Consider the following 14,673-nt stretch of genomic DNA (forward strand, 5'->3'; position numbering starts at 1 on the left):
CCCACCCCACCCCACCCCAAAAAGAAAAAAAAATCCAAGTAGGAATACTCTGGTCCCACTTCATGGCTCATCAGTGGGAGCATCAAATAATTATGACCAGAACAGTGCCCACCCAAATGATTTTTTTTTTTTTTTTTTTGGTAGAACAAAAGATATCAAAGAGTTGGCCAATCCGAACACCAACACCATCGGATTGTAATAAATAATAGGACGCTAAGGCAGCCTTGCAACTTGATGGTACAAATCAAGGTGATGAATAAAACCTTTTCCTCCAATTGATTAGCATTGTATCATCACTCAAAATGTGCATTAATCAAATGGTTGGGATCATTCCAAGATGCAGATTTTCACTCTTTCCCAAAATTACTTTTTAATCCAATTGTGCACGTGTGAGGGGAGAGAGAACATTTCCTAGAGAGAGAAATTCAGGGATCAAATTGATAAGCGCCGTTTCTTGATTAGGATTGGAACCGGGTTAAATCAGAATCAACAACTAATATGAATCAGCACACAAATCATCCAAAATTTAATAAAAATTTGAAGAAAAAAATATGTAATATGAAAAAAAATATTTATTCCATTAAATTAGGCATTTTGGACAAAAATTATAATTAAAATATAAAAAAATTGTAAAAAATAAATAAATCCAGAACTATATAAATTCGAATATTAAAACAACAACATTTTTTTTTTTTAATTTAGGGTTTACCATTTTATAGTAGAATAATAATAAACATAATACAAATACAAATTTGAAAACAAAAAGAAAAAAGAAAAAAAGATCTTGAATAATATATATTTGTTGAGAAAGGGTTGTTTGAACCTACTCCATTTCCTACACCATCTCACAAATATATATATATATATATATATGAGAGGGTATAGAGAACATTTTAGGCTCAGAAAATCTTTAATGTGAGAAAGCATAGAAAACGCTTTAAGCTCATAGAACCTTTTCCCATATTTGAAATAAACACGTAATTAATTTTAGTGTAAATTAAACAATATATGTTAGAATTTACTATATTTATTGTTGTGTGCTATCTATTTCAAAAAAAAAAAAAATAATTTTCATGAGTTTCACAAATTTAAATATAAAAAATAAACACATGGATTTTCATAATTTCTATAAAATTAAAAATATCAAATAAATAACAGATGGATTTCCATTATGGGCCGTTATACGAACAAAGATGAACATGTAGCGTGGGCCCTAACAACCTTTCAATTCATGGGTTATTGCAACATGTTTTGGCCTGGGCCCACTACCCATAAATATACAATGTGGGCCTTGTTCCATTATGGACCGTTGGACCTCACAAAGATTTAACATGTAGAGTGGACCCTAACATCCTTCCAAAGCATGGTCTATAGCAACATGCTTTCGGCCTGGGCCCACTACCCATAAAATGACAAAGAAGTCCGGCTCAGCTATGCGTACGTGGACTGAAATTACTCTCCACAAACCCTGGTTAGTTGACACATGTTCAAGACTTAATGGAAGATCAGCTGGTCCAACAAAGTGGGCCTTGTGCCTTCACCGTTTGCCCACACATAAATGAAACCCAATAATTATGTATGAACCCTCAGTCTCTTATGATTGGTATTTAAAAAAGGGAAGGAGGTTAGGTATGCAGCCGGATTTCTTGAAATTAGCGGCTCAATCAGTAGGAGGACAGATCTAGAGGGGGTATAGGGATGTTTTTTAAAGAAAAGAGGAGAGAGATAGACACAGATCTGGATATAACGATGACATGCCTAGCCTTTTTTCCCTTGACAGTGATCGAAGCAATCAAAATCGAGATTGATGATCCTGGATTCCAATCCAAAGCCGCTGATTCATGATTCTTGAAACCATGTCTCTAGGCCTATAAGCACACTCCATTACAAATGGGCTGTGCTAAGGCATGCCAACCTATACACATTTAATAATTGGGCTGGTTTGGGCCAGTGAAAGCCTTAGAGGCTTAGACATCCTGGGTTATTGAAAAGCTTTCATCCAATTAAAAAACATTGCAACATGCATGCCTTTTCTATTGTTGTTGTATGCAATTCTTATATTTTCTTAAAGCAATCAAACAGTACTTGGAAAGTGATCTTTATTTTCTTTCATCTCACTTCCCCACTCTACTATATTCAAATTCCATACACTAGTTTCTCAACAATCAAACGCATCAACAACATCGATCTAGGGCTTGCCTGATGGTTGGCACTTCTCCCTTAGGAAGATGCTTCAGAGATTAGGTTAAGTTCCAGCTCTTTGATGCATCCAAGTCAGAGGATTATTAGTTTCTTTCCTGTTTTTCAAGAAGGTTGTGGTTTTCTTGGGCGTCTTTTATTTATTTTTTCAGTGGGACAGATATGACTAGAGGACATGAAGTACAAAAGAATATGTGTCTTGGCTTACCCAAATATAGAAACCCTTCACCTTATGCAAGTTCTGTTCACATCATTTGTCTACTTCATCTATCTTAAATATGGTGTATCACAAAAATGTTGTTTACGGTAGAATGAAAGTGAGGAGTACTTTAATAATTGGGAGAGGGATAGGTATGCTGCCAAGGTACGATAAGTTAGTGGACATCACTAATAGGGCACATGATAGGGTATCATTTATGAAGGATATGAGGGTCATTTCAAAAAGGGGAAGAGACAGATAGACACGGTGGGTGCTAGCATACGGTATACCGGTAACATACCCAACATTTTCCCTTAAAACATTACTATTAGACAACATAGTTTGTTACATCACTTCTACTTATCACACAGTTTCTCCTACCATTATACAATGATAATACTATATCTAGTATGTATTTCATAGCTGGGCAACTTGTTGCATCTTTATGGTGGAATGTTATAGACCTTGATAGTTTCTGAATTTGAGAATTTGTAGCAAAATGTAGGGAGCGACCACACTACTTTGGTAAATTTTGAAATAAGGTGAGACAACATCATGGCTTACAACCGTACTTCATTTATGTTCCATCCTTTGTCCCTTGTCATTCTCAACCTGTCAGGATTCCTTCTGCCACAACTTTCTATTTCTGAATAACTGTTGTAGAATTTTAATTACATATTTTTGTGCAATTATGTTTTAGAATAATTTAGAGACGTGTATCCTTCTCTGTTGAATGGGTTCCTGTGTCCACTGCCTTCACTCTCTTTCCCCTTCCTGTACAGCACTGACCTTCAAATTAAGGTTTTCCATTTTTTTTTCCCCCTTGAATTAGTGAGAGAGATTATAAAACTATGATGTTTGTCAAAATAAGCTGCTAGAGGATACTATATTCTTTAAACGAATTAATTATGGAGGGGGACGGGTCGTTGCTCCCTCATTCAGAAGTTAGAACAGCACATGCCCTTCAATAACTGCCCAATGGCAATTCATGAGGGTTGAAATTTTTATGAATAAATAAGCCTCAAGGTCTTTTACTCAAATGTTAAGTTTTATTCTAATCCGAGTTTGCCGTGTGGCTAAACAAGGAATGAATAAATCATGGACTACATGAGGGTATTCTTACCTATGGGAAGATTGTTAAATCTTGAGTCTAAAATTTGATATGTGGCCAATCTATCCGTCTTAAACATCTAGTGTTCAAAATTGTTAGGTTACTCTTTCACATGATGAAAAACCCGGGATGTTTTAATCTACTTCCAAGGGAGGGCATGCATTCAAATTTTGTTTTCATCCAGTAGTCAATTTTTTTTTCTCAATTACATTCTAATTTCTTAGACAAATCGGCAATAATACCAGGGTAGATTCATGAAACCAAAGAACCCTTCTTTGGTTTAATGTGGGAAATATTTTGATTCCATGACTTAAGTGAGGAGGGCTTAGTAAATAATCTCCACCCAAGATGTAAGAGGGCTCTGATATGATCCATATTGCTTTTAATTCCTAAACCACCCTGTGATTTTTGTTTGCATACCACTTCCCGTGCAATGGTTTTAGACGTTACTGTGTACACGAGTGGGAGCAAACGATTTAGATTAAAACATATAAAAAATAATGGTTGAAATTTATCGTATGATTTTTGGAAACATCACTTTCCATTGTTACAAAGATAATTACCCAAATAAAAAATATGAATATATATATATATATATATATATAAGGTTGGTTTGACTAGGTTCAACTCAAGACCTCAACCTAGACTTGGCCAGGGTTGGGCTTAGGAATCTCAACCCTAGCTTGTTAGGTGGCCATACCCTGCCAGGCTTAGGGTAGACTTGAAACTACTGAGCACAGAGCGGGATCAGGCTCGGGCTTTTGGGCCAACTAGTTAGGGGTTTGATTTTCTAAACATGAGGCGCACTTAGGGGTGTCAAAACCTAGACCAAAGTGATAAAATCGACCAAAACCAATTGAAAAATCTAGACCAAACCAAATCGATCTTTGTTAGATTGGTTTTGGACTGGGGTGTGTTGGGACAGGCTAAAAACTGGTCCAAATCGAAACCAAACCGAATGAAACCAATAAAAAAATAAAGGAAAATTATTTTATACCACCCCTATTTTTAAAATTTATCTAAGAAGCCATCTTGCATCACCCTATCCACGATGGAGTCCGAGTACATCACGTGCTCGGCAACCGTTTAGGAGGTCATTTGGCTAAGGAGGTTCCTATAATGCCTTGGCGTTATCACTCATTCAGGAGATGCAGTGCTTGTGCACTGTGATAGTACGTCAGCTTTGGCATTCGCTAAGGACCTCAAGTTCCATGGGAAAGTCAAACATATAACCATTAGATATCACTACATTCGAGAAATGGTTTTGCAAGGGGAAGTTGTCTTGAAGCATATTTCCACGAATAGCATGGTGGCTGATCTATTGACTAAGCCTATTGCTCGGGATATTTTCCTCACTCATGTTAGGAACCTGGGACTTAGACGTGGATGATTTGTATTTTAAGTTTTAACAATTTTTTTAATATTATTGTTATCACTCATTGATTTATATATTTGAGACATAATTCTTTAGAGTGATTTACGTATGTACACATTTTATTTTGTAAATATGTCACCAGGCTTGAATCGACCCAATCACACAGGTGATTCACCTTGGCACTTAGAAACAGTGAGCAAGATGAGCCAAAATTCACCTTGGCACTTAAGGATAGCGAGCGAGATGAACATAAAACTTTTTAGCTAAGTGGCACCTTAGTTAGAATTAAGATGAGATATTTCTATGGTGGAACACAGAGATCCTATGTCTTAGTGTAGCCTACTTATAGTCGAGTGTGAGGACTCAGGTTAGGCGCTTGAAAGTGCGATTAAACCCAGACTCATATGGTGTTCCTTTTATTTTATGAGTGACATACCCATCCTAGTAAGAGTTGCACCATATCATACATTTCAAATTGTATGTGCTTTATTTCAATAGTTTGTGAGATGATTGAATGGATCCCTTTTTCGTCATTGTGTAAGCCACTTTGATCAAAATTGAATTGATCTTATGGATACCCTCTACGTGAGACCATGTCATGAAGATGATGCCCAATGACGCTTCTTTGACGTGCTCCTTAGGATCATGAATGATGCGGTCCAACGTGACACTATTGGGAAAGCGGTTGAGAATAGTCGGATTGACATGTGGGCTTAAGAAAAACTATTTAAAATTACACCATTATTTTGTGGCTTATTACCCAGGTGACTTGTCGTATTTATGTTTCGACATTATCATAAGCACATTGCATGTCTTAAGGTTAGCACTGCTCATCATGAGGGATCGAGAGTGCTAGACTTGGTATAATTGGATTGTTTAGGGTGCCCCAGATTATTTGTGAGTGATGTGTTATGTTGGTTAGATGGAAGCTTGATATAGCACTCCTACATTCGTATTATTACGTTAGGTTGCCCGCTCCATTTCCTGTATGATGAGAAACCTATGATAGAGAGACTTTTAGAATGGACAATTGAGTATGTCCGCCCTACATGGGCCAGTGGGAGATGTTAATTAATATGAGTCAGACTGGGTTCCGACCCGATTCTTTCATGGGTCGCTCATTTGGGGTAATCATAGACCCACTAGGATTGAGAACCTTAGCTTGCCAATTCTCTATAAATAAGAGGGTTTTGGCCACAAAGCGAATTAAGGTTTTGACCTAATATTTAGAGTTCTCTTTCTCCCTATTCTCTTCTGTCTCTCCCAATTGAAAGTGTGTATTCAAGAATCTCCATTGCAATCCTTGGATTTGGAGGGTGGAATATTGCCTAGCGAGATCTCCGTAATTTTTTGTTTGTCGTTGTTCGTGTGGATCGATACGTGGTGCAACTCGATCCATTCCACTACGAGAAAGTTATACTGAGGTAATCCCCGATACCTATTTACCTTTCTATTTTTTAACATGTATAATAACAGGAGAGAACCTGTAAAATTAGGCCATCCCACATAGAGGGGTTTTTTTAACTTCAATGGGTAGGGAATTTCACAAAGCCACGATTTCAATTTTTCATTGTTCAAATTGTACGTGTGCCTTCCCCATGCTTGGAATTGCTCAAACAACAATCTCACTCAAACATCCTGAGTAGAAATATTTCACATGTCCAACAACCTCCCAGAAATATCCCAAACTTTAGAGACAATTCTTTCTTTAACTGAGTGCATGGGTGGTGGTTTCCCTCCATAGCTCCTTGCAACATCATTGAAGCCTAATATCCTTAACCACTGCGGCTATCTCCGGAGGTGGTAACTGATTGTAGTTTTAAAGTAAATCAAGACTAGGAACTTTGGCTAAAAGGTTAACAATTATTTATTTTTTGAAAATGTTTCTTTATCTGTTGGAAACGGTCAAGCCGCCTTAATCGGTTGGGACGATTGAGCACTCACAGCTTTAATTAAAAACAGAGGAAATCACCATTATTCCACCAAAATCGATCAAACAAATCTCAAAATAGAAGAAATTGCCACAAAAGTCTTCATTTTTTATTATGGGTCTTGGTACGAAGAGGCAGATTCCACTCCACCTCGAACTCAGCAAATGAATTTTCCCACCAACTACTGGAGCTCAGAGAGAGAGAGAGAGAGAGAGAGAGAGAGAGAGATGTGTCATTGTTCTCATATTTGAGGCGTTTTATAATCTTGATTGTTTCGTGAGGAGGGCTGTAACTCTCTTACAAAACAGAGCAAAGTAGCAGAACAGAGCTCTTCAACGTTCTCTTTGCAACTGCAACTTCTAATGGCGGCACATGATGTGTTTCTGAATTTTAGAGGTGAAGAAACTCGCAAAAACTTCACTGGTTTCCTTCACAAAGCTCTGAAAAGAGAAGCAATCGATGTGTTTATTGATAGCGAAGACCTATGGGGTGGAGAAGAGATCAAACCGGCGCTCCTCCAAGCAATCCGACGATCCAAAATCTCGATTCTTGTCTTCTCTAAAGGCTATGCGGATAGCAAATGGTGCCTTTTGGAACTGGTTGAGATAATTCGTTGCCATAGATCCAGAGGTCAAAAAGTTCTGCCCATTTTCCTTCAAGATGTTAAGCCAAGAGATGTTCGCCATCAGACCGGAAGTTTTAAAAAATCGTTTCAGAAACACAAGAAAAATTCTAATGCCGACAAAATACAGAGTTGGAAGGATGCATTGACTGAAGTAGGAGGAAAAACGGGATTCGAGCTCCAGCAAGTAAATGGGTAATTCTGAACCCCCACAATCTTCCCCTCTGTTTTTAGCCTTAAAATCCTTAATTTTGAGCTAGTGAATCCCCCAACCAATGAGATTTTTTTTTCCCATGAGCTCAGAAAAATTCATTAACTTAAATAACTTAATACATCCACTAATGTTCTAGTGTCATAAATTTTTGTTTTACCAATCCAATGGTGTCTTCCCTAACCTTAATTTAGATTTTTTTTGGGGGTGGTGAATTCCCTTGGTTTATTTAATGAAAAACTTGTATTCTTCATTCCTTTTATTTCACCTACAATTTTAATCTCAATTATTATTTTATTCCTTCTTGATATGAAATAATTGCAGAGATCAATCAAAGCTAGTGGAGTTAGTTGTTGAATGGGCTTTGAGTGAATTGAATAGCAATCGTTTGGGTGATGTTAAAAACCCTATTGGATTAGATGCTCATGTGGAACATCTATTATCTCTACTGAATGTTGGCTCCAATGGTGTTCGGTTTGTGGGAATATGTGGCATAGGTGGGATTGGCAAGACAACTATTGCGATTGCTATTTATAATAACATTGTTCAAAGATTTAAAATGACTTGCTTCCTTGCAAATGTTAGAGATGAAGCGTCAAGATCAAATGGTTTAGTTTCTCTCCAAGAGAAACTTATTCATAGTGTCTCCAAAAAGAAAGTTGAAATACGTGATGTTCATATGGGACAACGATTGATAAAAGAAAGACTTCAAGGGGAAAAAGTTCTTCTTGTTCTTGATGATGTGAATTCTTATTCCCAACTCAAATTTTTGGCTTTTGAATCCAATTGGTTTGGTTCAGGAAGTAGAATCATTATAACAAGTAGAGATGAACAAATTTTAAAAGTGGCTAAAGTTGAGAAAATATATTGGCCTGAGCAATTGGATTATGAGCAATCTCTTCAACTCTTTAGTTTGCATGCATTTTCAAGGGACCAACCTCCTGAAGATTATAAGAAGCTATCTCAGGAAGTGCTACAGTTGACAGGAGGATTGCCATTAACTCTTGAAGTGTTGGGTTCTTCTTTGTTTGGTACAAGGGATAAAAAAATATGGCAAAGTAAGTTACGAAAACTGAAAAGACATCCTGATGATGAGGTCTTCAAAATATTAAAGATAAGTTATGATGATCTAGAAGCTGAAGAGAAATCTATATTTCTTGATGCTGCATGCTTTTTCATTGGATGGAAAAAAGAAACTGTAATTTCTCTGTGGGAAGGTTGTGGCTTTGACCCGATTTCCGCAATAAACAAACTCACTCAAAGGTCTCTCCTAAAATTTACCAATTGGGGATCCATGAGCGATTCTCACGATGAGCTAATGATGCATGATCAAATTCAAGCTATGGGATGCGGCATTGTTTTTGAAGAGAGCCCTATGGAACCTAGTATGCGCAGTAGGTTATGGTCTTGTGATGAAATCTTGAAAGTATTAAAAGAACACAAGGTAAGATCACCTTTTCTTGGACCCTTTTTCATTTTATTTAAGCTTGTAATCTTAGGTTACTGAGAATCATTTATATGAAGTACATGAAAAACGAATAATATAAAGTGCATTCAATGGGTTAGTCCCTATATCTTCTTTTTTTTTTTCTCTGGGTTTGTGCGCATCAACTTCCAATTTGTCACACTGCAGAGAACTCAAATGCTTGAAGGCATCCTCCCAATCTCACATTCAGCAGTTTCACATCCCTTCTTTTTTTCAAGTTTATGCCTACTTAAGGAAGACTTTGCAATGATGTCCAAGCTAAGATTCCTCAACATTGATGGAGCTACCTCAGGAGTCTTTCCGCATCTTCCCTCTAGTTTAACATTGTTTAGTTGGAGGAGATGCCCTCTAGAAGTTCTACCAGACAATTTTTATCACAATAAGCTAGTTCAGATGGACTTGTCAGGTAGCCAGATTAGAAAAGCTTGGACAACCAAGCCTCAGAATGAAAGTCAGGTATATTGTTTGACCTTTTATTTTGTCTCATCTTGTTATCACAGATTATGGGTAGCAATATCTTATATGTATTCACATTTTTGTTTGACAGCGGTTCCAAAAGTTAAAAGTTCTCCATCTCGAGTATTGTTATCATCTGTCCGAAGCTCCTGATTTTTCATGGTTTCCATACTTAGAGACCCTGAAACTTAGATGCTGCAAAAACATAGTTAGGTTACATGAATCCATTGGTGATCTAAAATATTTGGTTGAGCTTTCATTGGATGGGACAAAAATTGAAGAACTCCCAAACAGTATTTGCAGGCTGAGTTCTCTCGAAAGGCTTAGCCTCTATTGGTGTAAGTCACTAAACAGGTTGCCTGAGTCATTTGGTGATCTAAATTCTTTGGTTGAGCTGTCATTGGATGGGACAAAAATTGAAGAACTCCCCGACAGTATTTGTAGGTTGAGTTTTCTCGAAAGGCTTAGTCTCGGGGGGTGTGAGTCACTGAAGAGGTTGCCTGAGTCCATTGGTGATCTAAAGTCTCTCATTGAAATTACGTTGTATGGGACAAAAATTGAAGAACTCCCAAACAGTATTTGTAGGTTGAGTTCTCTCAAAAGGCTTAGTCTCGGGGGGTGTGAGTCACTAAAGAGGCTGCCTGGGTCCATTGGTGATCTGAAGTCTCTTGTTGAGATTTCGTTGTATGGGACACAAATATTTGAACTCCCAAGACTTACTTGGCACTCGTGGTTTGGGACACCAATTAAAGTAATCCTAAACCTTATTTGGAGGAGTGAGTCAAACAAGTTGCTTAAGCCCCTTGAGCCCCTTGAGCCCCTTGAGCCCCTTGAGCCCCTTGAGCCCAAATGTTTAGCTCTCCAATCCAGCATTAGTGGTCTTCCACAGCTTCAAACACTAGTATTGCAAGGATGCACGGGGCTTCAGTCACTCCCAGAGCTTCCCTCGACCTTAACTTCCTTGGATGTTGAGGATTGTATTTCATTATTGAAACTTCCACATTTGTCCAGCCTAAAGAATTTGAGGATGTTAAAACTTAGTAATTGCAATAAGTTGAAGGATATTCAAGGCCTTGAGGGAGCAGAATCCTTGGAAGAGTTCTCCATATCTAGCTGCAACACCATTACAGATACTCCAAGGAAAATACATGGCCAGGTCATTTCTCTGTCTTCTTGTCCCCAACTCTCACTGGAACTTTAGAAATTAACTTCCATTTAGTTTCTTAAATTGGTAATTGATGGCTTATGTCCTTTCCTTTCCTCTAATTTACAGGGAAAACTTACAGTTGATAGGTCATGGAGAAGTGTTTCCTTGAAAGTTAATGATGGGATTAAGGAGTTAATTTTGTGCCTTGTTTTTGCATTTGAAAAAAAGGTTGAAGAAGTGAATGTGCAAGAGGGTGAGCTAGTTAACCTTCAGCTACATCTTGAAGCTAAAATCCATCGAAAACATGGATGGACTACTTGTGATATTGATCTGGAAATTAAGGGCATTGAATATACTACTGAGCGAGATATAATCTACGTTCACCATTTCAAACAGTTAGACTGGTTTGGGCTTCCACTGGAAACAGAAGGTGCTATTGAGATAACGCATGCAATGACACTCTGGATAAGAGAGCCCTACGGACATAGGGATTGGATCAATTGTGAAGTGAAATTCTGGAAGCTTTTATTGTTGGAAAGCAAGGAATCTGAGCAGCAAATGCCTAACCAAGAATCTAGTGCCAAGATGGTATCAGATTTCTTCAGTTGGTCTTGTGAAGATGCTGGAAGACGCCCTTGGCCTTTTAAACATGAATTACTCAAGTGGGCATTCAACTTCTTCAATCCTCTGTTCTCTTATTTCTACTTTCCAAGGATCATCTACCCTCCCTCTGATGCCGAAGAGGTGTGGATGATTTCATCCCTCTCTTCATCTGAGGATGATGAATCTTCATATCATGATTGTGAATCTTCATATGATGACGGTGAAGGATCTCGGTTTGCCTGTAAAGAAGTGGAGATAAGTAATAAAATAACAGATCAGTTCAGCTATTCAAACATTGGGGCTGAAGAATCTGGCCCAGTCTCTGAACAAGAGGAGAGGATGAGTAATGAAATGATAGATTTCCACTATGTTCCTGAATTGAGATATTCCCATTCTTCAACAGATGAGGGATGTTGAGGGCTAGTAAGAGAACACATTATGGTGACATGGATGAGGCAGACCCATCTGGAGCTTAGGCTTGTTAGAAATGCAAATACCAATCAGGTTTGTAGACCGATCCCATAACTGATTTTAAGATTTTAAACTTTGCTATAACTACACCTTAATAGGAAAATTGCCAATTTCACAACAGGGTCTCAATAACTCCTTGATATTTTGATGGTCTGCCCCCACCCCACCCCTCCCTTCCTTTTTTTCCTTCTTTTAATGAAAATAGTCTGCCTTTTTTCTGAATAACTTATACTGCTCCATGGTCAGACCATTGAAGCCCTCTTCAAAATATAGTAAATTGAACTTATTTTGACGTTTGATTTCCTTAGAAGGTCATGCTCTTCTTGTCAACTTAAAATTGAATCAATGCAGAAGATGATACAGTCAAGACTCAACAATCCATGCTGTGTCTCGACCAATGACTCAGTTGACTGCATTTTAAAGACGAAGATGTGCTTCCTGAGAGATACCTTTTTTATGTCTTACACCACACAATATATGACGAGGCCTGGTATTAGCAGTGATAGTTGTTGATGGTTCTCTTAATCATGTTAATGTCACTGGGAAGGAAGTACCATGCCACTTGTTGTCAGACTTTTAAAAGTTTTGGAAAGAACAGACTTCCCATCTCATTCCTTCTCATTTCCTACTCGGGTTTTTTAATTCATTTATTTTTTCACTTTGTTTCTTTGGGGTGGGTGGGTTAGCTATTTAGTTTTCCTTGTTGCAGAACAGAGTATACAAAGTGTCAATATTTCATTGGAAATTGATGTAGAGAAGATTTCTAAAGAGTTTCTGGATCAGTTGGGCTGACAGAAGTCCACCCTTTCCGAATAGTCTTAAAATTTTTCATTTTCCCTTTCATTGGTAGTTGCTGAGGCCTTGCATAGAGTTGCTCTGGCAGCTGGACCAATGTCCCGCCACACTCTTAGAAAAAAAAGAGTTGACTTCCATGAGTTTCAAAGGTTCATTGAATTCCACCAGTTTCCCTACAACATCAAGATCCGGACCCAAATGACATTTGGTGGGGATAAACAACACTTTTTGGTGGGAGGACAGAAGTACAGGTCAGGTTTATCAAAACCCCTTATGTTTATAAGTTCTATAATAGTAGATAATCTATTTCTATGAATTTTCCACAGTTTGAACAAAATCTTTTTACTTATATGACTTGTAAATTAAAATTTATTTTGTTATATTGAATATCTATATTTCTAACCTAACCTTAATCTATGTTACTTGGGTTTTTCGTTTGTAACTGTGTTATGAAAATGCTGAAGCATGGCTATGGATTTCTATAGGTCTATAGTGACTACATGAATAGCTTTAGAGAGAACATGTCTGATTACTTAGAGACATGACTGATTACAGGCATTGAAGTGGGGCTTGGTCCAGCAGGAGAACACAGATATCCCTCTTATGCACAAAACCAAGGATAGGTCTTTCCTGGCATTGGAGAATTTCAGGTGAGATTAATTGATCATGTCTTTTCACTCCAAAGACTAGGAACTGGAGGTTGTTGCTTAAAATTTTGAAATATTCACTGTCTCAGTCCCATTAGTGTTTGTTTATGGTATCCGGGCTGCTTTCTTCACTGATAGCCCTGCAATTAAAAAACCATTTGCTTCTATGATCCCTCTACTCGTTAGTTCTGTAACACTTTGATACAGCACAAGGAGTTTTGTCACGTAATCAATCCCACATACTTTATCACAGTGATGAGGGCCTCAAATTCACTAATCTTGGTGCATCTGGTGCTACATAATTGATTTTGTAGGGGTGACCATAGGTTGTGGTTGGAGCACTTGGTCCATCCTTGGGTTTAAGAGTGATCTCCATGCAAAGGTGAGTTGATCATTCTCTTGAATTATATTTTCTTGTTGGCTGCATTACATTGCACTAGATTGTTATAAAATGGTTAACCAGATGTGATTCCTATAAATGATTATATCAACAAGTGGGTGCAGCTTTAACGATGAATTCTAAAGTGAGATGGTATTGAAAAGAGTGGGTAGACCATGATTAATATTTAATAGTTAAGGTGATTTTCAGTTCAAGAGTCTTAGATGAAACTATGAGATGAGAAAACAATTTAACAAAAATCTTAGTTCTGTGGCAGCAATTATGGACTGGTTTGATATGCGGCCTCCCCCATATTCCTCTTCTTCAATGTACTTGCCATCTTCACTGACCTCTTCTACAAGGATACCATTCAAAGAAGGAGCTGGTTCAAGTTAATTTGTCCAGGAACTGTCATCAATACTATAGCACAACAACAAATAACTTCAGTGTTTTAACTTTTTGCCACATTGATGTTATAGGTAGCTGCAATTGCTGATGTGTCTGTGTACAACCAGAAGCTGATTACCAACCTCTAATTACTGTGTATTTTTTTGGTTAATTCAGATTGGATTTGCAATCTGAATAAGTGGTTTATAAGTTTTATTTATTGAAACATTATTCTCTAACATGATCCCCCCCCCCCTCCCCAACCCCATGTTTTAAATTAAGATCATAGTTCATGAAAGCGACTATACATGGCTCTGAATCACTCATTTGAGAAGTTGCTTCTGCAATCACTCTCTATGGGATACACAAGTTGTGATGACCGCATTGAGAAGAAAGCCGGAGGTTTGGAATTGAAGAGGAGAGGAGAGAACCCTCGAGAGTCATAACTCATATGAGCACAGACCACTACAAAACCACTGACCATAAGATTATTTTTTTTCTTTACACCAAACTAGCCTTACTTCTCATAGGATTCTTTCCCCCCAACCGACTTCTTTTTCTCTGCCTTTTTCTTGTTGCTTTCAATAAGAACGGAAGAGTAGAACTTAATTAGAGCACTTTGATTGGGGTCTTTTTACATTTGTTTTTGTCTAA

General features: G+C 37.7%; 1 protein-coding gene across 13 annotated transcripts; it reads left to right on the plus strand.

Moving 5' to 3' along the window:
* Window positions 1-6,842: 6,842 nt before the first annotated feature.
* On the plus strand, window positions 6,843-14,245 carry LOC122060541 (disease resistance protein RUN1-like). 13 transcript variants are annotated; one of them, XM_042623662.1, is made up of 9 exons: window positions 6,843-7,632; window positions 7,973-9,092; window positions 9,282-9,590; window positions 9,682-10,746; window positions 10,864-11,844; window positions 12,163-12,857; window positions 13,092-13,256; window positions 13,568-13,635; window positions 13,910-14,245. In XM_042623662.1, the coding sequence occupies exons 1-5, from the start codon at window positions 7,178-7,180 to the stop codon at window positions 11,755-11,757; spliced, it is 3,843 nt and encodes a 1,280-aa protein (XP_042479596.1). In that variant the 5' UTR covers window positions 6,843-7,177; the 3' UTR covers window positions 11,758-11,844; window positions 12,163-12,857; window positions 13,092-13,256; window positions 13,568-13,635; window positions 13,910-14,245. The 13 variants fall into 13 exon arrangements, with proteins under 13 accessions (XP_042479596.1, XP_042479597.1, XP_042479603.1 ...); XM_042623663.1 differs by having other exon boundaries at window positions 12,662-12,857; XM_042623669.1 differs by having other exon boundaries at window positions 10,864-12,857; window positions 13,507-13,635; window positions 13,899-14,245.
* Window positions 14,246-14,673: the final 428 nt, after the last annotated feature.

The sequence above is a fragment of the Macadamia integrifolia genome, chromosome 14 (assembly GCF_013358625.1).
Source record: "Macadamia integrifolia cultivar HAES 741 chromosome 14, SCU_Mint_v3, whole genome shotgun sequence".
NCBI classification, from domain to species: Eukaryota; Viridiplantae; Streptophyta; class Magnoliopsida; order Proteales; family Proteaceae; genus Macadamia; species Macadamia integrifolia.